Raw genomic sequence first — 25,048 nt, 5'->3', positions numbered from 1 at the left:
TAATAAGCCCTTTAGTAATTGCCAGTCGATTTTTCAGTTTTAGTCTGTTCATTTTAAGCCTCCTTAACTTTTAAACCGCAATGCGGAAGCTGAATTATCTACCAATGTTTGCAATAGGAAGAAAAACACTTGTCGAATCTTCTGTGTCAGAGGTAATTCAGTTCAAACGGAATATGTCTAATTGAGTCTATAAAATAAAAATTCCATCATCGGAGTAAGTACTTTAGTAACTGCCAGTCGATTGTCTCCATATTTTTTGGAAACCGCAAAGCGGAAGCTGAATTATCTACCAATGTTTGCAATGGGAAGATAAACACCTGTTTAATCATCTGTGTCAGAGGGAACACAGTTCAAATTGAATACATCTAATTGAGTCTATAAAATAAAAATCAATTCCCATCGTGGCGTTAATAGTTTAGTAATTGCTAGTTGGTTTTTATGTAATAATCACGTGGCATATGATTTCTCAGATGGTCCTTCGTAGCATTTAGTCAATACTGAGTCAAGTGTGTTTAGACTCAACAAAATGTAATGTAATGCAGTGTAACGCAACGCAACGCAACGTAACGCAACGTAACGTAACGTAATGTAATCATTATTGTATTGTAATGTAATGATCATGAATTCATCAGAAAGTGATTTAAGTAAAGCGGATTAGGTCTCAATATTACGCTGCCATCACCAATTGAAAGGATGGAAGCAGGATGCCCGAGCGGTTAGGGTGCTGGATTTCAAGACGGTCACCCCGGCTCGCTCTAGCCACTAGCCGGTGTTGTTCTTAGGTAGTCCCCGGTTCAGCTTTTCGGTCATTCTTGCAAATAGCCAATTGCCTTACCTCTGGCCAGTTGGGATTCTTATCATATTATGCTTATTTGAATTATTTGTTTCTGTACTTGCTCGGCCCCACTAGCCGCTGTTGGGGTCTCAAATGTAACAAATCAGTGTCCCTAAATGTAATAAAGGACGTCCTAAATGTAATTAAATTTGGCCTTAAATGCAATACAATTTGGCCCCAAATGTAATAAGGTCACCGACTACCATATTGGCGCTTAGGCGGTCTAAAAGTTGTACGTGACATCTTATTTGCTGCAATTACGTACAGCGACTACCAGAGCAGAGGCACAAGCTCAGTGGCTGCGGAACGAAATAAGAAATAAGGAGCCGGAGGGGAATAGAACACAGGATTTAAAAACATATGCTCGAGACGTTACAGCCAAACCGACTTTATAAACATCTCGCTCGTCAAAACACTGCCGTACCGAGTAGGTGACGCTTTCTCCACTATATGTATATTTTAAACTAAAAGCATTAGTTATAGTGACCAAAATTTCCACGAAGTGCTAGTAATTCACGTTTCCTTGAGTGTGAGCTAAATAGATTTTTTTGTTATTTGAGTAAACAAAGAAGCGGGCGCTAATTTGTCGGCGGCGTTGATTTTGCCACAACGCACATAAAGTTAAGTGAACCCAGGACTGAAACATCAAAATACTCTGCCACTGAAGGCAGAGTTTCACCCATTCTAGGTGTTACTTTACCATTAAATTCAAAATTTTGGCTTCTCATTTTAGCGAGGAAAATTCCCCGTGTTTTCCACTTAGACCCCGCGTTTTCCACTCAGACACCGTGTTTTGTACTCAGACTCCGTGTTTTCCACCAGATCCCGTGTTTTCCACCAGACCGCGTGCTTCCCACCAGACCTCGTGTTTTCCATCAGACCCCGTGTTTTCCAACAGACCCCGTGTTCCCCACATCCCGTGTTTTCCTCACTCCGGGACCCCGCACCCCAAGACCCCGCACCCCGGGAGCCCGGTCCCGCGTTTTCTACCTACCCTGTCTTGTTTGACTGTCAACATCATTCTATTTAAATACCAGTAAGCACATGTCCTCATAGAGGCCTTTTATTATCTTAGCTATGCGTAGCCAAAAACATTTCAAAATTGATTTCATTTGTGAGCTAAAATAGCCGTTTTGAAGAAAATTTGGCTGTTATTTTTCGTTTACCATGGGAAATCAGGTCTAATTTTGATTCCAGAGGTTTACTCAGGCTAGCAATCCATAACACTGCTCTTTTCAAAGCTAATGATGCTGCAATTATTAGGGGTGACGAATGTCGCCGAGACGCCGAGACCAAGACCAAAACATGCAAGCTTTCGACACCGAAATAAATGCACTGTGAATGAGATCGCAAAGGCTGTCGAGATTTCGAGATCCGATGAAGTTTGATGCCACAAATACTCAAAATTGCTCGAGAGTATTTGTTTAACAAATTTTCCCGAACTTGAAACTTGGAACCTTGAACTCGGAACGCGGAACGCGAATGTGGATCGTGGGGAACTATTTACAATAAAATTACAACTTACAATTACTATATTCGCTGAGATAAAATCAGAATTAAAATATAGAATATTCCTGAGAGCTGCTAGTCTTAATATTAAAAATTTGAGCAAATACCTTACCAACGCTGAATGTTCTGACTTGAGTTACATGGCTACATCACGGGCATGGCGGGCCTCGCATGATTTTCCTGCCCAAACTCCGCCATACTAACGCGTATTCTTTGTAGTCTCAGTAAACAGTATTCTGTCCATTGCGCTATAGTACATCTATTCATTCTTACAGGAACATTTTGATTACGGGTTATTTTGGTCTCGAAAATCGGACGTAAAATTTAGCCCTGTCTATACCAGATATAAAGACAATCATTAAACATTAATTTCTATTGTATTTCCTTTATGAATTACCAATGAGTTTTTGAAGTAATTTTAAAAAATGTCTAACGACTCGCAAACATCGGTGACAGATCAAATAATAATGAACCTCCTTTCTTAACAGAAAATAATAATTAACAAAAACTATACTCCACAAACCACTTGAAATTCTATCAAAATGAAGGAAAAGAGTTATAAAGCGCGCATGCTCGTTGCCAGGTCAAGATCGAGCCCAACTTAATTCCCAGTCATCTGTGTTGACATCTCATTTACAATCTTAGAATTCATCAGTTCCATTTGACTTAAGTACTGATCACTGTTCCTGCCAGTAAAGCATTGTTAAGATAGATCGAGGCTATTCGTCACCATGCATTTTGAGGTTTGTGTATGAAGTATATGAAAATAATTGGTTTGTGTACACTCTAACGACGAGGAACAAGCCAGTAAGATTCAGGGCCCGCAAAAGTTCAGAGCAATTTTGCTGCAGCTATGCACAGGCTATCCAATACATCTTCATTTCTTTGGAACAGGCTACGCAATGCAACTTGGCGCCATTTACTTGGAAGACAGTCCTGTGTCGGTCTAAAATTAATTCAGTATCTATTTCAATGCAATTTTGTCGTACTTTTGTGGAGAATTCTCACGGCTCAATTTTCTCCCACGGTTTGCTACAGGTTTAAAATATCTTTACACCAGCGAAGAAACTGAGTTTTTGAAGGAGTTATAGCTGGTTACTTGGATGCTGTTAGAGAGTAGAGGTTCTTCTGGATTGGTGGCTGAGTAGTAGAGATCAGAAAAAGAATCGGCACTGTGATTTCTTTCCCACGGATGCTCTGTTTCGTCAGGAGCCACGGAAATCTCTGACGCACTGAAAAAAGAAAACAAAATACAAGAACCATCGCATTGTTTATCCATGAATGACTACAAGCCTCCTTTAGAGCGAGTTCCAAATGAATTTCGTAAAACCAAAGCAGCTCACTTTGGAAAAGACTGGGATCGAGAGTACCGTGTGGGGGACTGTGGGACTGTTTCTTTGCAATAGCGTCCCCCCAAACAATCCCACAATCGCTTGCGTGGCCCACTCGGTCCCAGTCTTTTCCAAAGTGAGCAAATATTCTGACTAATCATGATGGATGCAAACAAGTAACGCTATAAACGAATCATAAGTTGGAGAAATTACACGTAATGGGCGCCGAGGGCGGCAAAGTGCGTAGCAGCAAGTGGTTTTGGTTTGGTTTTTCGTACTCACTGGTTGAAAAAGAGGCCAATCACATAGCGAAATAATGCAAAACAAACTAAGATGACAATTACATTCGACGCTCAGTCGAAACCAGCATAAACAACAACAACAACAATAACAGTCTCCTATGAAATCTCAGCAGTGATAATGTGCAATCGTTGTGAAAACCAAAAGGCATATTTACATATGTCAGTATTGCGCGTTCTCTGGTGCTACTTGCTATAACTGCACTTTAGTCGCGCTCAATTCGCGGTTTTCCGCCGCGTGTGTAATCTAGGGGCGATATATTATCGCGATATCGCAGAGGTGTCGAATGTGTTTGAAACTTAATGCGAATTTCAATGCCGGACTTCTTGACTCTCTTAGCCAAATCGCGCTGAAATTGTAGCTGGATTTCATTAATTCTATAATAAAGTAAGTGAATAGTAACTCCTTGATGTTCGAGATTCTATGAACTATTGTAATCGATGAATACTTGGGACAACAAAACAGAAGGTGAATTTCGTGTACGAAGAAATTGCACTGAGGTCAGACAAACGAACCATCAAAATTAGATCGTATGTTATCCGCAAAACTGCCACCTCATTTAACCGCTGAAACAAACGGTTTTTCAATATACGGATACCGTTTCTTTTCTCAGTAACCACGGAAATTTGTTTGGTTTTAACCTCCATACTTTCTTTTCTCAGAAACCACCGAAATCTGTTTAGTTTTAAGCACCATCACGAAATGAAAAGTAGTCCGGAATCTTACGCATTGCGCGAGTCTGCTAGTCCCACAGTTTCACTTTCCATTTCATCGCCCGCTTCAGACTTTACGTTCAAACATCACGTGCTTTCATACGAACTCAAACATACGGATTTGTACTGTTTGGCAATCTAATCTTTTCCATGACGACCTCCTGCTTTTAACAAACGTACGAAATGAGCTAAATTAGATTATGCACACAGAGAGGTCACGCATTACATTTTGACACGGTGAGGTTCTTTTTAAAATCACAGCGGGTGGACAACACTTACCCTGTGTTGTAAATATAAATGGCGGGAACCATGATGGCCAGCCCACCGATGCTGAACCAAGTGCCAATGTGACCTTCCGGCTGCCACTTGAACGGTACTTCCTTGAACAAAGTCCAGAAAAGGAATCCAAGCGGCGTTTCGAGTGACTGCCAAAAAAAAAGTAATTTACTGATCGATGTTACTGTGTTGCGCGCGAGGCACCATTACCAAGTCACAATTTTTTAGTTTGCATCTGTTTTAACTTTTTTTTCGTTGTGGATGGTTTGGTAAGGGGGGGGGGAATAGGGGGGGTCAAAACCTCCCACTTCCTGTATCCTGTTCTCCCGCCTTCTGAACCTTTCTCTCCCAAATTCCTCATTTTTCCGAGTTGCTTCCGCTCCCGATAAATCATTTCTTTCCAGCCTCCACCCCCTTTCAGAACCCCCGCTTCTCGCCCTCCCGTCTCCCCTCTCCCGCTTCCCTCAGTTATTCGGGCACAATCCAATTTTACGATGACAGTATTCAATCTCAGAAATTTGATTTTCCAAACGCCTGAACGTGTTGAAAACGTTTACAAGATTAAGAAATACATCGGGAGAGTTCGCAGTAAACTGCTGCAGATCAGTAGAATATGAAAAGCTCTCCTCGGAAAAGACTGGGATCGACAGTGCCGCCTTAGGGATTGTGGGACTGTTTGGGAGGACGCCGGTATTGTGAAGAAACAATCGTGTCCCCCCAAACAATTCCACAATCGCTTGCGCGGCCACTCGGACCTAGTCTTTTCCAAAATGAGCTGCTTAAAACCTGTCGGCCCTACTGGGTAACCACGCTCACCATTACAATAGCCAGCAATGTTGCTCCTTCTGAGTGCCTCAAGAGATTTGCAGCACCGACGTGCGACATAACATGTGTGACAATATAAATGCCTCCCGCGATACCTGGGGTAGCACTACAGCCTGCCCCACCGAAGAAACATTGAAACCCTGTCCTCCATCTGCAAACAAAAGAGAAAATTGTAGGTTTTTTCCCTTATAGGTCGACCTGTTATTCGTGGTTACTCCTGTGGCTCTCTTGATGAAACCAAATTCGTTTTCATACACTCCCACCAACGCAGCGCTCAACCCATTTTCTTCAGAAACTAACCCTTGGGCATCAGGTCACGTGTTTTGTAGCCGGCGAGCAGGCGGTCTCGCTTGTTCAGGTGAGCTTGCAAGCAAAGTTCGTAGCTTTCGACTTCGCCGCTCGCAAAAGAGTCAGCCAACAAGACCACCTGCTCTGAGGGTACATGTTATGGTATGTAGTTTTTTAGAATTGAAATACACATACTTTGTTCCAAAATTGTTTATCTTAGTGTCTCCGTACCACGGAAGGAGATCCACCCAGAAGAACAGAGCGACAGAGAGAAGCTCGTAGGTTGATGTCCAAAATAAAAAGTACACCAGATTGATTTGCTCATTTGATGTGTCATCTTCGATCTTTACACCACGCTCCTCATACACTCTCATGGTAGCTTCTGGAACCTAAATTTACAGAAACAAAAAACGAAATTAGAATTTTGTGACGAGACACATTACTATAAAACATGGCTAGTGAGGGTACCATGTCAAAAATCTTTCCCAGAGCCGGCGATCTGAACGGTACCAGTTGCGGACCAAAAGGATGAGGGGCTCAAGTTCAATCAAACAAAAATGTGGAGTTTCAGGGAGAGGGAATCTTCATTGCATGATGATTTTTGAAGTTTTTGAAAAAAAAAAAAAAAAAAACACCGCTTTTACCCTCGTGAAAAGCCTAAGCAGGAATGGGCGTCTACTCGTGCCCAATTGTAATTGGCTATTCGTGTTTGGCAGAAGACAGTAGGGAGTTTACGAAACCACGACGGCAACGGGAACGTCACTGAATTAAAGGTTTAATGAGCAGTACAATGGCTGTACACGTACGTTATAAGGGATCTTAAGCAAACCACGACGACGACGACGCAACGAGAACGTCACCAGACAAAAGGTTTAATGAGCAGAACAATACATGTGCACGCGCGTTATAAATCTTTGTACATTTCTACGCCGTATTCTGCAAAACAGCAACGTGAAATGACCAAGTTTTGGGTATTTTGAAAAACGTGAGCCACGACGGCTAATTTTTCGTATTTTCTTCTAGAATTGTTCGCTGGCGTTACATCTTTAGTTTGAGTAGGGTCTTAGACTGCTCGGCTTGCAGAACAGTTCTAGATAATTGCAAAATTCAAAGGTAAAATTTAAGTCCATTTTTTTCCAGCCGTCGTCCTTTGCGTTGCCGTCGTCATTGCTTAAGCCCCCTAACAACGTGAAATGACCAAATTTTGCGTTGTCTGGAGAACGTGAACCGCGACGGCTAATTTTTTAAATTTTTATTTCAAATTTATCGCTGTGTTCCGGAGTTAGTTTTGCGATAGTTTTGACAGTGGTAAACAAAGTAAATGGCTTTAGAGTATCGCGAGATTCGTAGGTAAAATGTAAATTCATATTTCTAATCGACGTTGCCCTCGGCGTCGCCGTCGTGGTTTCGTAAACTCCCTAGTGTCATATAAGTGCCTTCCTAAGAGTCATACTTTGAAGAATCTTGGACTAGAGGTGGTTGTATGGGCTCCAGCCGTCTTTTTGACTTATTCCACTCATCCGCCTCCTAACTCTTACCTATGTCAGCTATTAACATAACCCAGTGACAGATATCAGGTAACTCGCGACCTGATTGGTTAGTGGTTACACAAGGAGCTTTAAGTGATAGTGGCCCCTGGAAATGTTAATATGCTAGCTTAAGGGTCAACTACCCCTTTGATAGTTCCGACACACGCAGGAACACTCTATCTTTTTACTGCTTAGCGCACTTAGAAAATTACAATGTGTTAATGAATAGCCCTTTTCACGGTTAACTTTGTTCATTTGCATTACAATAAAATCTAGCCTGTGTGTGAGACAATTTCGGGCTATCTTGATTGTAGTTTTAACCCGAAATTGCCTCGCATCCGCGTTGGATGACATTGTAATGCAAATGAGAAAAATTAATCGTGAAAAGGGCTAATAGAAAAACAAGGGATGAAAACTATCCATCTGGGTATTTTCGGAGGATAGTCTCTCCGCGTATGACGTCACGCGATCAAATTAAACCAATTATGCTCAGAGAAAATTTAGGGGGGAAGTGACAGACTTCGTCTCGGGGAATATGCACCAACATTTACTTCGCCTTGGGCGAGTAACTGTTGAATAGTGTCTCTCCGCAGATGACGTCACGTGATCAATTTGAACCAATCAGACTTGGAGAACATTAACTGGTGAACTATAACAGACGATAGAAACCTTTGACGTGCAGACTAGTTGGTTTAAAGGGGAGCAACCAAAGAACACTACGTACGCTTCCAAGCATGAATATGATCGGCCACACCACCCTGGAGAAAGAGTCAATCTCAATAGTGGTTTCGTCGCTGATTTTGGAATCAATTTCGGGAAACACTGTTGGAATGATGCAGATGAAAAGACCGATGATCACAGCGAAACTACATAGTAGCTTGAGAAGGGTGGGCTTCCTGCGCAAAATGATCAGTCTGTGATGCAATAAAGAACATTCAGAGATTGGTCAGTATGTCATTAATTGATCCCCCTTGTTTGCAATTGAGAATTAGCTACATAAATCCCTTCATTCATAACCACTTCTCGTAAGCGGAGGGACAGTGGTTCACAGTCCCAGTGGTGCCCGGTTACGGGTGGTTTGTTAACGGCCCCAAAATGTACCGTGTTCATTCAGTTGTCACAATATTAGGGCACCTTTTGTTGTAAGAGCGAGTCTTTACCAAGATAGGGCCCAGTGCGTGTAAGACTTGTACTTCTTCGTGTATTTTTCGTGCGATCATGTCACGCGACTGGTAGCGCGTTCCAACTGTTCAGATTGTGGGGAGCGCCGAAAATCGTCGTGAGAATAAAACATATTGTGAGCGAGCGGCATAAAAACGAGAAGCTAGGGAGAGATTGCACTCGCAAGATCTTTCATCAGTCGCGACGATTTTCGCCGCTCCCCACAATCTAAACGCCTGGAACAGGCGACGTGATCGGTGGAATTCTGTCAATTCTCTCAGGGAGACTTGACGGGGTCACCACTATCGGCTTTCGTCTTACGGGTGAAGTTATGACAGACGCGTAAGAAAAGCCGCATGACCCTTTGTACCAGTCTCGTGAGTTATCTATTTTCGCAGCACATTTAGCCGGAATTACGGCCAATTATTTTTCCTCTGCGACTTGTCAGGTTTAAACTCTCATATATCAAGATTCCTGCTGTTGGTGCCTCGGCACAGCTACCCGAATTTCAAGGGAACAAGATCTCTCCACACACTACCGATACAGATTTGATTTTGTCTGGGCTCGCAAGAGTCACGCTAAAGAAGGAAGACACTCCGTCGCGCACGTGAAAAAATTACCACGACACTTGATGATGGTCCGCCAAAAATCTCGTTTTAAAATTGCCATCAGCAAAGTGCTGAGCCATCTTTTGATTTCCTTGCTCGAAAGCCACTCTGGGTTCAATTCAACTTTCCTTTCCATTAAAATCGAGCTTCGCTGAAAAGGGGAGCACCCTTCACCAGAATGTGCGCTCCCCAGACTTCGAAACGTAACACCAAAAGCTACATCGCTTTGGTTTCAATCAGTTTCGTGACTTTAACCAGACATTAAATTGTAGCGCTCTTTAAGCTGCATCCTACAAGATCAGTCAAGATCAAGTTTTCTTTCCCCCAGTTTTTCAGCAAGCGAATTTGCCGTATAAAATTCGAGCAAATTTTCTCATGTACGCGAGCAAATAAAAATTGTCGCAGAAAAGTTGTCTCAGAAAATATTGCGAACAATTTGTTCTTGTGGATCCGGCTTACTTACAAACTAGAGCCTGTATGTCTTTAGCCTGTCGACAGACTCCTCTTTGGAGTATGGGGTTCAAAACGAACGCGGGAAGAGAATAAATGAGGGTGAGTTTTCCCCTTTTATAGAGGGTCTCTACGGGCCCCGCTCGGCTCGCCAAAGTATTTCGTCTTGACGCTCTCTTCGCTTGTCCAGTACCTTACAAAGTAGCCTGCTTACAGGCTGACGTAGTCTGCAAGTAGGCCCCACGGCTGTCCGCGGAGAGCTTGCTAGCACGCTGTAGCACGAGTGTAAGGCACTGTACAGGGGGTGGAAGGGGGGGGGGTGGGGTGGGGGAGGAGAAGATAGGGAAACGGATGCGCGAGACTCCTGCCATGCAGGCTGGCAAATTCACCTACCTGAATAAGACTGTCAGGGGAATTAGAAAATTCCCAAGAATTGCTTGTAGATATGGAGGAGTTCTGGTCCCTTTTGCGGCGAAAACTACCAGTACTCCATTAATGGCATCACTGAGTCCAACAAGGAAAAACAGCCGATGAGGAAAGTTTCTTTCCGTCTCGCCAATATCTTTGGGCGAAAAGACTCGAATGAACAGTGTTCCCAACCCAAATATGAAGACAAAGACTAGAGACGAAAACGACAAAACGAAGTAATTGTCGAGCGAGGATTCTGTGCAGTCAGTTGCATTTGCGTGGTCCAACCACATTGGCAAAGTCACTTTGTGCCCAACTTCGCCGACTAACACGATAACTGCAAAGCACAAATTTGCCACAAAAAAGGGAACTTCGCACAATCCTACATTCAGTCGTTTCGGTTTTCCTTGTAGTGACATCGTTTTCTGCGACGAAACATCAGCAGACAGGTTACGTACCGTTTCGTCCGGTAAAGGTGACTCGATGGAAGCAGTTTTAGTCATTTCTGACGGCTGAAAACCGACCCGTAACAATTCAAGTCTTTTGTTTCAGTTGGGACACGAGATTTTTCTTGTTCCGATCTTTAAAAAATCATAAAAGCTGCCCGAGGGGATTGCCTTTAACATCAAATGTTTATCACATGTTGCATCGGAGCGTTCTTGCCCGCGTCCTTTGGGCACCCTGCACACACGTGCTAACCATGTCTAAAATGGAAACAACAACAAAGTAATGCATCAGTCAATTGAAACCCCGGCACCCGAACCCCGGGACATAGCGGGGGTTTAACGCGGCCAAAGCCGCGATTACTTTTAACGACGCGTTGGCCCCGGGGGCCGGTAGATCTAACAAAAAAAAAATGTCTGTAAGGGAAGTGGTCGAAACTATTATACCTATGCCGGAGGCGTGGGGCGGCGATTTAACAGCACGTGCGATCACCGGAAGCGGGGACAACAGCCGGGATTTAACAGCTGGGACTAAACCGAATTCTCGTCTTCAAAGATGATGTCGGTGAAGAGAGAGGTTCGAACGTTTTTAATTCATTGATATCGGTTTCTTTTTTAGCCATACTCGAGTGAAATCCAGCTGTGTATAGTGCACCCGAGGAAAAGGACGCTTTTTGAAGCAATTTAATACGTTTGTACGGATTGAATCAAAGTTAAATCGTTAATTTTGATCAAACTTGAATCGTTAAAGTATTCCAGAATACTGTAGTTAAGGTTAGAATATTTAAAGTTAGAATATTTTTGACGGAGATACCTATTTTAACGGCAAGTTGCCTGCCCAATTGCTGTAGGTAACTAATATGGTTGAGTTGATACGGATTGAATTATTGTTGACAGAGTATTTTGAATAAATGAACAATAGCCTCCATTTGGCGCGAAAATATGCTCGGATATTTGTCCGACATTATCTGTTCCGAGAAGCGAACAGTTTTCCGAGAGCGTAGCTCGAGGAAAACTGCGATCTTTGAGGAACAGACAATGTTCAAGGACAAATATCCGAACATATTTTCAAAGTCAAATGGAGGCTATTGTGTTTATTATCCTTCAAATATTTCTCGCAACACGCGCAGTTTTGAAAATTGGGGACTATTCGGTCACGTGACGCGTTTGGACTAATCGCGCGCGAGCGAAAATATTTGATGGATTATAAGAACAGGTTCTGGCATTTTCGTCCTGTTAATTTGAGATTTATTTCAAATTAATGCACTTTCAATCGACCTTTAATATTCACGAGCCCTTTGAGATATCGACTATCCACCGTCCTATCAGATATAATGGGTCGACGTTAGCAACGATTTGGTGTCAAGGAGAATGGATGCACAGAACATGTCCAAGGCGAGAGTTACACTCGAGTCACTGAGGGCACTGAAGCATCACATTACTGTAATATGTTATGTGCTGATCCAACTGCATTTTATAGTTTAAAAATACACCCATGCATTTATGTAATACCAAAATCCATGGAACTCTTACCTAGTTTTAGCGATTTTCAATTTGCTAACGCCCAACACAACGTCTATTAAAAGGCCACTTTTCGCAGCAAATGACGATTGCAGAAGAAAGCAATATAGTGCGGTCGAACCTGGAGTTTTTAGTGATAGAAACGAGAACCTTTGACTTGCCAATTTGAGTTGTTTCTTTATTTGGTTCCGGTGTTCGGATGCCCCTGCTGTACGGAACTTTTAACAGACTTCTTGGCCCTGGGGTAAATGTTAAATTCCCCGCTATGTCCCGGGGCTCGGGGGATCGGGGTTTCAATTGTCAGTTATTTTAAAAATAAAGTATTTTTAGCAACTGCACAGACATTTTATTTGATTTTTATCTTACTACCACTATCAGTGATTTTTAACTTACAAGGAATTTGGCCGGGGTTTCTGTTTCAACGGCTTCTCTCTATATTTTGGAACAGAAACCTCACGAAACCGCCTCAAATTGACCTAGAAACCACACAAGACACAAAAGGAACTAGAAAAGAATTTAGGTGAGAAATTTTTATGGACAAATCATTCCTAATTTTGCCTTCAAATTCAATACTTTTTCCTCCATGCAAACCCTTATAATTTTCTCTAATAAATTACGTGCGCGCGCCAGTGTTTACGTTACAGACTGTCAACACACATATGTATGTTTGACTAGCATATGACACGTCAAGTTCGTAAAATGCATGTTTTTGAAATGTTTATCACCGCGACCGAAGGCCAGGAATTTATACATATCCTAGAGCTTGAGTTACCTGTGAAGCGATCGTGATTTGTATTGTTCACTGAAAAAACCATTGGGAGTGTGCAATAAAGTTTCATTCATTCAAAACAACAACAAAAGGGCGGTCACTCAAAATGTCATGCATATAGATGGTCGATTACGGGAGGTGAGTCAGACAACAGGTGTCTACACTTTGAGTAAAATTAGCTACCAGAAATTTACTCGAGTCATCGATAACTTCGCGGAAATCGAAGATCAATAGCTTTGGATATGCTGACGCTACTAATCGAACCAAATCGAACTCAATCGAACCAAGAGAGGATAAAAGGACCTTTTATTCTCTCTTGATCGAACTTATTTGAACCCCAATCACGCGATTAGGTTCGACTGAGTTCGGTAATCGAACTCAATCGAACTCTGACAACAAATTTTGAGCCATCGAAAGCAATCGAACATTCAATTAAGTTCAATTAATTGGATTGAGTGCGATTAGGTTCGATCGCGTTCGATTTGAGGCTGGATGTCACGCAAAACAATGGTCGACGTCGGATTCATGGTGGTATTAAGGTTACTCGATTGGGTTCGATTATTTGATGTAGAGATTTCCCGTTTTAGAGATTCCCAATTTTAAAGATTCTCCGTTTCGGAGATTCCCTATGTTAGAGATTCTCCAGTACCCAATCCCCGTCCCTTCCTTCATTCTCCGTTGTTATTTTACAGATAGCCATTCGTGGTTCATATGTGGCTTCGATGTTCGTCACCGAGGAATCTCAACCACGACGGACAAAAATCATCCCAGTACGTTCAATTTCATCAACGTTGGGTTGTTTATAGAATAACATTGTATGACAAAAAATAGTTCCGTTTGGTACGCAGCAACATTCGCCCTAAAGTTCTTACGATTGGAGACACATGATAATAAACACATCAAATCACGTGCTCAAGAAGACCGCGTTACTTTCTCTTCTGTCGATGCAATCAGGGCGTGCCCAATCGCTGAAAAATCGATAATCCATATTAATCGATAGCAATATTAATTGCTATTTTTAATCGATTAAAATCGATTTATTAAAATATTCGGAAATCGAGAAGATTAAGGTGAGTGTGACTATAAACTTTCATCGATTATTATCGATTTCTATCGATTTTTGTCGTTTTCAAGATTTTCATCGCTTTATAGGACCAATCGGTAATAATCGATTAATTATTATGGATTGAGAATGCCGGGATCCAATGGAAGAGAATCCACTGATATCACAACTCGGTCAGGTTTTTTGGTCATTAATAAACAACTTCCCGTACTGTCAACTTGTCCGTGTGTATAGATTACTAACTTGTGGAACTGCAAACCGAGGAACCGCGGAACCGCGGAACATGCGGAAACTGAGGAACCAAGAGAAATCACTGTTTTTATTACAACTACTCGATTCAACTACTACTATTAAATTTGAATAATCACCAGTACGTCGAGGTCAAAACTAAACGCAAGCTAGCGTAACAAATAGAAATGTTTAGTACATTCTATTAGGCGCAACCATTCGAAGCATGATTTATGCCGGGTTAACGTCGGCGCCAGCCGATCCGAATGGAAGAGAAGCCACAAATGCATATAAAATACATAGTTACGTGCTTTAATTGATATCGCCGGTTAAAAAGTGAGGCAGCCAGCGGTAAATCATGATTAAATACAAATTTCTAGTATATGAAAATTTTACAATACGTACAGTTAAAATAAAATCACAAACGATTAATATACTACAAATATCACTACTCGGTCAGGGTTTTCAAGGGGTATCAAAGGACAAATGAAAAAGCGAAATCAAGGACAAAAAATTCATAGGGAAACAACTTACCGTACTGCTTCTAAAGCATAAAGCAAAGTTCCAATTCAATGAATCTAGTCTGGAAGCGTTGTCAACATTCAATTCGACGATTTAAAACGCGGACTAAGCACGACCCGGCTCATGTAACTAAGCGTGTGTGACTAGGCGCATGCAAAAGACTGACGTCATGCATGTCCGCACCAACAACGGAAATTGCCACTACTGCGAAGTCGCTAATGCATGCTAAGGGTAACTGTAACTCTGAAGAATTTATGTCTCTGTTAGTGGACTGGTATTTTGAGTTAGCATCCGAGAGCATCCGGTTTTTTCGGCTGGAGTTACCGGATGTTCTCGCAAGCTTGTGTAGTGAGCAATTGCAAGTGTGATCTGTCACGCAATCCAACAGCCAAAGAACGTCCGAAGAAGCAAGAGGCGCAGGCGAGTGTTTCTCACTACTTGGGCACAGGGAGCAGAGGAGTCCTATTTGACCGTATTACCAGTTAAATTCATCGTGCAATTGCAGCGCGAATCGATCTTGTTGATGCGAATTCCCCGGGACGTGATCACACTACATACATGCGATAGGGTTACACTGCTGTTGACATCCTATTCGCCGCTCGCGGATAGGATTTGAATGGCAGCGTGACAACAGAGTAACGCGATCGCACGTATGTAAGTTTTATCACGTCGGGGATCATGTACCTTCCCACGTAGTCGTTTGACAGCGTGGGAGACTAGGGATCACCCATGGTGATTCGAATCAACAAGATCAACTTGAGCGCGCCGAAGTCTTCATATTTTCAAATTGCAGAGACCCTGTTGTAGTTTACATAAAAAACTAAATGATTACATATATTCTAAGCATTCCCTCAAGATTGCCCAGAAAATTTACAGTCATTTTCTGAAATTTAGTCCCGAGATTTCCGAAGTTTATCGAAGAGATACAAAGATGTTTACACGCTTTACCAACAATTGTTCAGTACATTCATCGCTGGAAACAACGGTTGCTATTGTTGACAATTTCTTGTAGCAGTAGTAGAAGTATGTATTAAACCCTGTAATTTGTATATCAATAAAAATAGTATTACAATGCAGCAGCACTAACAGATAGATACTCAAGCAACAACTCCTTTAAAATAAACTTCCACTTTGATACATTTGCATTTGCTTGCTAGATCACTCGTTTGCAATAAGAAGCAGATCATTTAGTGTACAAAAATTATCTCAAGGCAGAATGTACAAAAACAGTCGTCTTTCTACATCCTATTCTCTTCTTACAAAAATACTTAGCAGAGACCTAAGGAAGAAAACACAATACTTGCAATAAATTACTGCAAGTTAAATAACCAATCCTTGGTGCAGAAGGCGACAAACGTATAAAACCACCAGAGATTCTTTAATCTTTATTGTAGTTTATTAGTAGATTCTGAAGAGTGGATCTCTGTGGCTTGGAAGAACCAATACGATGAGGCTTGAATACAATTGAATGTTCGCAATACTGACGCTGATCGCAACTGAAATCAAAGCCTAAAATTCTAGTCCTAAACGAGCTATTCATGAGCTGTAATAAAGGAAAACACGCTGTTCATGAGCTGTCATATACAGGTAACCGCAATCGCTAAACCACAGAGAAACATGCATAGAAAAATAATCACGCATATTTCGATAATCACGCATTGTTCAAAGTCACGCATTCTTCGTAAATCGCGGGCTGTTCCTGTTCATGTTCATAGATCACGCAGCGAAACTAAAACTGTTCATAACAATCCGTCTTCAATTTTGTAGTTAGCACAATGTTTTTAAAGTGCCAATATAACTTTGTACCTTCTCTTCTGTCATTTCTAAGAACTTCAGTTTCCTTTCGGAAGTCCAACCAAGAGTTCTCCATTAGCTGCAGCTGCCAGGAAAAAAAGCAAGAAATTAAATTACGTAAAACGATCAATAACAAAAATGCTTCTGAAATTAAAAGGAGTGATCATGCCCATTATGCAAAACAGAAAATTATCTGTGCACACATCATTTTTGTATAGGAGTCCCTGGCAAGAATGTTTCAACAAAATACTACAACAATAAAATAACATTAAATAATATTTTCTGCTTTTCCAGACTGGTTTTTGGCCTTTTCGAAGGCATAGTTGTATTAGTTGAGACAGTTTCTTTGATTGTTACTGCCTGCAAATTAAAATTAAGTCACTCAAAGTTTAAGGACTTATTTCTACAAATGTCCAACCTGCCATTTAAGTGGTTTGTAGTTGCAAAATTGGGGCATGACTGTCACTTACTTTTAAAGAGGGTAAATATAGATGTCGGTGGTGATATGCAAAAGGCAGGTGGGCAGTCTATCTGCTGGTATAGTCAATCTGCTGTTACTCTATGTAACTCAAAGTATTTGTTCAGCTGTGGTTCAATTTTATCCCCTTTTTTTTCCCTCCCTTTTTTGGAGGTAGGGCAGTGTATGATAATGTATCATAATTAGCTTAAAACAAAGGGAGGAAAAAATTAGACCAAGGGTAAAATTAAACTACAACATATTCACTGAAAATCCTTGAATCCTATTGGCCTTATAATGATGACCCAGTTGTGGCTAATTAACTACGCCCTCAGAAGGACTGGAGTCTGTTGCTCAAGATAATTAGCCCACATGAAAAATGGGCTGTTGTGGCTGTACATTCAACAGCAATGAAAAAGACTATGACTGAGCTAGGCAATAATAAATGGGCTTAGTCAAAGAGGGCTAGTATACTCTGCCATCAATTAATTTAAATTGAATGTAGTTTTCTCTTTTTAAAATTAATACTAGAGTACCGGTATGTTATAAAGAGAACTCACAATGGTCACTGTAATCATCCACTGGTCAATATTATTTCTTTTGTTAAGCTTGGAGGACTTGTATTTCAAATGCTGAAAAGAAGAACATGGGAAATTTACAAAGAAAAGAAATAATAAAAAAAAAAGCTAATGCTGAAAATCAATAAGGAAAACATGCATCATGTGTATATTAACTCACACCATATTTACAGTACATGTTACCCTACAAGTCTTAACCAAGGTAAGATACCCAGACAGTTTGGCTACAGGCTTGCCACTAGACCAGACTGCATGAGCTTGATTACTTTTAATGCAACCTTATTTTAGTCTAAACACCTCCACTATCTTTGTTACTTTTTATAAATACCCACACTTCAATTCATCACTAATAAACCATAGTATATCCCAGAATCCCAATTGCCTTATTCTAAGTCTAAACTCTAAAAACCTACACTAAATCATCAACTTTATCATGTTAATGTAAAACTTTCTCTATAATATTTTACATTGTCTTGTTTCCTTTTGTTCTTATATGCAATTAACATTTTGCACACACTATATACTATTCAACTCTGTTCTTTGTAATTTAAACTGAAGATGACAGAAGATTCTGTTGAAACATGTACATGTATTTAAAACACGTTGTGTTGTTTCTTAAAATTACATCTAAACTCTCTAATTATCTTCATATCCTAGATCTGTTTACTTTTTTTTTTTTTTTTTTACCAGCCTGTCCCTACATTAAGTGAATCAAGACAAAGCACAGTTGTTATGTGGATGGGTGGCTAGTCACAAGATTCTTGAGCATACAAATAATCAATCATGTAAAATTTTCATGAGTGACAGTTTCTCATATCTCTAAATATGAAAATGTGAAGAGTATTCAGACAAAAGAGAAATCTTTATTAAGCTACCTTGAAATAGTTCTAAGAAGTGTTGATCTGCCTTCATCATGAAATGTTATAATTACAGATTAGGGTATTCATGGTGTCTGCACCTGGCATCACAAAAAAATAAAGATTGAGACAAATAAACAAGGACATGCACAAGTATATTGTCAGTATTAATCTGTTCTCTTAGACAAGAAAAGGACTTGCAATCCACTTTCAAGAAACAAAGCTTGGATAAGTACATTTATTTTATAGTAGATCTATCCCTCAGATCTATCCTTCAGTGTACTCAAATAGGATCAACTGGTCTAGAGGGGACAGCCTGAAGAAAGGTCAGGTTTTGCAGGTTAATTAATAAGATGATTTCTGCGGGACATGCGGCGAGTAATTATGGCAGAAATTAAGTTACTCAAAAAACCTCATGGTAATATTTTGAATACAGTTAAGAAGATTTTATTGAGACTTAAGCTCTCAAGCTGATCCCATGAGAGAAAATTGAACTTTACGTTATCCGTATTTCAATTAAAACAGACGTGTCGTGTTAGTTAAAAACACAAAAACACACGCTTTAAGCATTCTTACAAGGTTTGACATTAGGTAAACTTTCTGGAGAATGCTTGAGAATTCAATCGCAGGGTCACTTACAGAAACGAACTAAAGTGAGTTGTTTTAAATAGTATTCCCAAAATTAGCGTGCTATGAGTAGATATTTAGTAAATCATTTTTGCACTTATTGCTCGAACTTTGGGCAGAATCTGTCTTAATATCCCCTGTCCACCAAGACTATGAACCATGTTTAAAAGTGAGTGTTGACATATAAAATGGTTTAAGATAATAACATTTATTTAACATTCAGACTCTTCATAGACATTGCTTTCAATTACAATAAATTATGTTCACTTGAGCACATGAGTGACTAAAGGCCAACATAGAACTTACAATGTGTGTGCATCCTGTGCACATATTAAAGGATTCACAATTTTTCTGTCACTGACTTTCATTTTGCTTAAAACTTTCTTTACTAAACTCATTTAGTTGAAAGGGGCTCCCTAGAAGAGATGTATTAAACTATGTGGCTATCCAGAGATATTGCGAGCAAATGCAATGATAGAAGTCACTCAGGAAGGTGAAATGTACGTACCATCTTCCTTCAGAAAAGAGCAGTTATTACAAATGAAACACATAAAACACCTTGAAATTGAATTTACAAGCTAAGATCTACAGGGAGAAAAACATCATTTACATTGTCTAGTGCCCAATTCTAGACTTGAATATTTCAATTGACATCCTCTTAAGGTGGCCGAACACAGTTTTTAAGAGCCTCTGCCTAATTCACCATTACTTTAAAGCTATTTATGCTTTGGCGCCCGTTTTTTGCAAGAGTCAAGGTTAACCACAGAAGGGTTTATTCTCACATTTTGGCTAAGGTGAGTGCTGTTGCCATGGCAACGGGGCTGGTTAAAAACAAGGCTTAAAAAATGGTTTTTGTTTATTAAAAAAAAAATTCAGTCGTTAGATTTTTTTCATCATTTGCCCACTATGAATTGACATTAAATCCCTTCTGTGAACACTGTTCTAATAAAATTTTGACATAGGCGACTTTCGTAATTCGCCATAAATCGTTTTCACTGCATGTTCTGTATTATTAAAAATTCCCTATGTCAAAATTCAGATTTTTTGCAATAGATCATTCGCGTGGTTTCTGAATTATTTTTTTGCCAAATTTCTTGAAATTCTATCGACTGGATCGTTAGAAATCGGCAAGTTTCTGCAAAAGCAATTGGTCTCAATTTTTCGAGCAACTGCGCATGTGCTGCATTTAACTGGGTTCTTTCGGTAACAAAGAAAAAGCTGAGAATTGCTGGGTTCTTTGCGTCGTTACCTTTTCTAACATAGCTTTGTAATATAAGACTAAAGGCATCAATACACTGCGTTCAATAATGGAGAAAAATAGCGCATATAGTGTGGGTGGTGAGTAAATAAAATGATCGCTCTATTGAAGGCATGTTTGTTTTTCAATCCTTGTGTGCACGCTGAATTGCATCAGCAAAAGCGCGCACGAAAACTGTGTTCGGCCACCTTAAGTGGTCACTGACTGTCAGAACACAACACAAATGGATTTAAACTCTTTGAGTAAATAAGCCAGCAAGAAAATCCAGCAATCTGGATTACACGTTCAAGAAACTCTGAGACTGCTCAAATTAGACACACTTAAAAGGACCAAAAATAAACAAAATATATACATCACGTATATTCTTCCACTTATGTTGGTATTGCAAACGTGTTGTAAACAGTTTGCATTGTGGTATCTTATTGTAACTATTGTTAATGTACGTTGTGTATGTAATGCAATGTAATAAAAAAAAAACTCTGAGACCACTTGACAAATAAAGAAATACAAATTTTCAACAAGATTTCAAATTAAACTTACTGTGAGTTTCTTGTGTCTGGAATACTTCTGTCTCCACCAAGAGCATCACTGGAAGCCTGATTAAATTGATTTCTGTTATACCTGTCCTCTCCTCCTTCCAATGCCACACCTTTCAGCTCGTATCAGCTTCTTCATTAAAATTATAGTGGGCTCCTCACTTCTTCTTCTTCATGGATATACTAATAAGACATTAATGAATTAATTGAATACCATTGTACTAGCCCTTGGCAATTGGAGTCATGTGAGCAGACCTTTAAAAATACCTTTCGATTATCAGGTACTGGTATAAATAACTAAAACAATTTAGAATCTGAACAGTTCAAGAAAATATCCATGTGAGATCCACGTACAGGGAGAGAGATTCTCAAATGCCACAATTTTGAGGAGAAAAGTAACTGCAATTTACATTGGATTTCCACAGGTATGGAGCAGATACATTATATTCATTGAATACTCCACCTTTCGGGAAAAAAAAAAAAAAAAACTGCAACAGAAGCAGAAGGAGCATGATCTAGTTTGAAGTGCCTGATGCTAAAGAGAGAGTCTTGATGAGGTTATTGTGAAAAATAAGGTCACGGAAAAGTTAACTGTAAAGGCAGGCAGCCCTGTTGGTAGTAATACAGAAGGGCTCAGGTGTCATGGGAGGTGTATAAAAGGATTGCTAACATGAAATTTTCAGAGGTGAAACAACACATTGTAAAATTCATGAGACTAAAAAATAATCATATCATACTCAAGTATTTAATTCTCCTTAATTGCAGTACATGTATAAAGTATGTATCAGGACTGGGTGGGAGAATATATATGTTGTAGGTCAAAATGAAATTCAGGTTAAGATGATTTTGACCTGGTTTGACTCTCAATTATCTTTGTCTTCAGACAGTATAATTAGGGTTAAGAGACAAAGGAATTTCATGTTAACCTGGATTTCATTTTGACCTACAACATGTGGATGCTACATTCAGCCCTTTAAAAAGGGTTATTTTAATATTGTGAGGGTATGGCCCTACTATACTGTAAAAGCAGTCGTGTTCTGGCCAAAAAGCCTCCTCGTACATTTTCTCTAAGCACAACATGCAAACACAATTTGCCTTTTGGAAATCAAATGACTTCAAAATTTGGTCGACCTCTTCTTTAAATTAAATTGCACATAATTTAGAACCTTAAGATAAATATTAGTGTAATGGTATTGAGAAGTACAAAATTCCTACTTGGCCACAAGGCTGTGTGGTACTTCGTAAAACAATACAGGGCATGTTATAATTAAAAATGGAAGAATTCATAATTGAAGTAACAAACAAACATGTTACTGAAAATTTTTACTGGTACCCAAAATAAACTTGTCAGAACCCCACCTAGCTGGACTGAGGATGAAGCCAAATATAAAGTTCTAGAATAAAGCTAGTTTATATAAACAAACTAACCTACTATTTAGAATCAATTATTTTCAGTTTTTGTTACTGTAAGTAGAAGATGAACACATTCTAGTGAAAGGTACACGTAAACTGAATAAACAAGACGAAGGACTTTTCAGAAAGTCTAAGTGAAAGGCAAATTTCACCAAACATTAACTCATAACAGATTTAAAGTTATTTACTTTTTTGTCAACAGAGATGTAATATTTCAGAGCTGCATGGTATTCAATCACTGATAATATCATGTGTAAAGATCTTAGGAAATTAAGTTTAGTTATATCTGAGCCTATACACCTCAAATTTCCTTCTGAATGATTAATAATGTTTGTGTACTAACATCAATCTGCTGTAGGTAAAAAGATGGCGACTGGTACATTTACCCATAATTCTTAGCACACCGTAACTTAGACAATGCTCATAAAAATGCAAAGAAACATTTTATAACCTTCAAACCTAGAATACACAATGTGGCTAGCAAGAGGAAAAATACCGCAAAAATGTAGCTTTTTTTGTACTTTACGGGCTGTATTAGGCTCGCATGGTATTGTGGTAAAATGTACAGCCACCATCTTTTTACCTATGGAGGATTGTTTCACCATTTCTTTTCAAAAATGTTATATTGAATTAAGACTTAATTTACCAGCAAGTAGCCTTTTCAGATGCGTAATAAGAGCTTTGCCAGATTGAACTGGTGAAAACTTCTAATTCCTTATTAATAAATTTTAGCACACTAGCCGCATGTCAACAAAATGCTGCCAAAATTGATATTTTATGATAACTGCAGAAATTCTCACGCGTTCATTGACTAATTTTCATTGCCAATAAGCAGACAGACATGATTTTATAATGTGATCCGTCAATGAGCAAGAGCGAACAATTTGACAATTTGGTATTGTAAAAACAATTTGACGTCAGTTTTTCATGTGTCTGTCTTGTTATTGACAATGAATTTTGTCATATCATAGTCAAAGTAGTCGGCAGATCCGTTCAGCTCTCACTTTGTAGATCCACAGCTACTTTGACAATGTTATGACGAAATTCATGATTAATGACAGAACAGACGCATGAAAACTGAAGTAAATTTGTTAATTACACGTCGTAAATTTTTTTACTGATATTAAACTAATCTTAAGTTTTAAAAGCAATGTAAATTTTAAGCTTATGTTTCCGCACGAGGATATCTATGGAAAATCTCCTTTGGTCAAATTTATCTGCGTGCATACATTCACCCTTTGGTTTGAGAAGTTGTAAAAAGAGATGAAAGTTGAAAAGCATAACAAACATTCAAAAATTCATAAGGATCCTTACATGCATCCAAAAAGAACTCGACAAACACAAAGTATGGAAACCTTTGACGCAGATAACAGCACTTTTTAAAGTCTCAGTGGTATTCCATCGTTAAGTTCAATCAACTGTACATTCATTTCTTTACCAGATTTGTTTTATTATCGCGAGACCGGTCGATCTAGACAAATTCGAAATTTAGTCAAATTATTTAAATCTTCAGCTTATGTAATAATTATATCCTAACTCCGTGCAGACGAATTAAAATAAGCCACTGACATACCTTAGGTGGATCGCCTCTTAGAAATCCGAAATCTGATGTGAAGTACACTATTCCTAAGATCCATGTCACTTTCACTGAAATTACAAAAACTCTCTTTTTTCTGAAAATCGTGATGCTGGATACAAATGAAGATTGCTTTGCAGCATCTCGAGCTTGCTTGGTAACCATACATTAGAACCGCATAGAGTCCAGCGGAAGAGCCCGAAGGAAACACACGCGGCGCGGGGCGTGCCGACATGTTCCCCGATTTCAACTCTTCCCCAGAGGCGCGACTCATTGCTATTTCTGGCGAATGGGCTTGCAAAGAGGACATATTTTATCGGCGCGAGATACAACGCGGCCTGGGTTTAAAGCCGGTACATCAAAATTTCATACCACTAGAGGCTGTATCTATGTTTCTTCAAAGATTGGTAAATTGGGCAATAGTAGTTCCCAGGGATGTATATTTTGACATACTGTATTTGACAATTGTCCCGGGAAATCGCGCCGAATATCGCCTGATACTACGCTGAGGCCGCTGGTTTGTTGGTTATCCTGGGCCAATATCGGCAAATATAGCTCACGTTGGGTTGTTATTGCCCAATATGGGTCACAATGGGCCAATACTGGCCCAGCTTAAGCCCTAATCGACCAATATGCGTGATAAATCATATGGGCCAAACTGATTGAGGAACCAATGGCATCATGGTTAGATCGCGATAGGGACTGACCACTAGCGCACCAGCCGAATGTTAAATTCGTGTTGACCGGAGCTGAATGTTGCGGTTTTGTAAATGTTTGTCAAAGCGTTTGGAAGTATCTACGAAAGTCTGTAATGACCCGTTGAAACTGCAATAAGCGTAAAAAACTCTCTTGGCCTTTAATAAACAACTCCACAAATCAAAACGGCGTGGTACAAAGAGTGTGCATACGAGCGGCGTAGATGCAAATAGCGTGGATACAAACAGCGTGGATACAAACAGCGTGGATACAAACAGCGTGGGTTGAAACTAAAACAGTAAAAGAGCAAAAGTTACAAGTTGCGACTAAGCTAAATTCGAATAAAGAAATAACAAAACTGCAAAACGAGGACTGTGAATTACACTTACATTGTTTCGGCCAGAGAAAACTGTTGTGAAACGGACTGCGAATGACGCGAAGAGACTAGCACGAAAGCTAAATAGAACTGCGCTAAGC

General features: G+C 39.7%; 1 protein-coding gene across 3 annotated transcripts; it reads right to left on the bottom strand.

The window, feature by feature from the left end:
- Nucleotides 1–1,074: 1,074 nt before the first annotated feature.
- Nucleotides 1,075–24,690, bottom strand: LOC145486291 (crt homolog 1-like). Of its 3 annotated transcripts, none has more exons than XM_081464930.1 (9): nucleotides 23,873–24,690; nucleotides 20,891–21,069; nucleotides 14,792–17,662; nucleotides 10,219–10,937; nucleotides 8,331–8,520; nucleotides 6,273–6,466; nucleotides 5,781–5,940; nucleotides 4,968–5,113; nucleotides 1,075–3,576 (listed from the first exon to the last, which is right to left on the bottom strand). In XM_081464930.1, the coding sequence occupies exons 4-9, from the start codon at nucleotides 10,734–10,736 to the stop codon at nucleotides 3,396–3,398; spliced, it is 1,389 nt and encodes a 462-aa protein (XP_081321056.1). In that variant the 5' UTR covers nucleotides 10,737–10,937; nucleotides 14,792–17,662; nucleotides 20,891–21,069; nucleotides 23,873–24,690; the 3' UTR covers nucleotides 1,075–3,395. The 3 variants fall into 3 exon arrangements, with proteins under 3 accessions (XP_081321056.1, XP_081321057.1, XP_081321054.1); XM_081464931.1 differs by having other exon boundaries at nucleotides 16,586–17,662; XM_081464928.1 differs by having other exon boundaries at nucleotides 10,219–17,662.
- Between the last annotated feature and the right edge of the window lie 358 nt (nucleotides 24,691–25,048).

The sequence above is a fragment of the Orbicella franksi genome, chromosome 5, assembly GCF_964199315.1.
Source record: "Orbicella franksi chromosome 5, jaOrbFran1.1, whole genome shotgun sequence".
In the NCBI taxonomy this organism is placed as follows: Eukaryota; Metazoa; Cnidaria; class Anthozoa; order Scleractinia; family Merulinidae; genus Orbicella; species Orbicella franksi.
Note: the sequence above shows the minus strand (reverse complement) of the source record. Positions and strands in the feature narration are given on the sequence as shown.

Coding starts and splice junctions, on each gene's coding strand:
- LOC145486291 (XM_081464928.1), bottom strand. CDS start 10,736: ATGACTAAAACTGCTTCCATCGAGTCACCTTTACCGGACGAAACGGTA. Junction 8,521..10,218: donor CCCCTGACAGTCTTATTCAG/GTAGGTGAATTT, acceptor ATTGCATCACAG/ACTGATCATTTTGCGCAGGA. Junction 5,114..5,780: donor CATTGCTGGCTATTGTAATG/GTGAGCGTGGTT, acceptor TTTTTTTGGCAG/TCACTCGAAACGCCGCTTGG.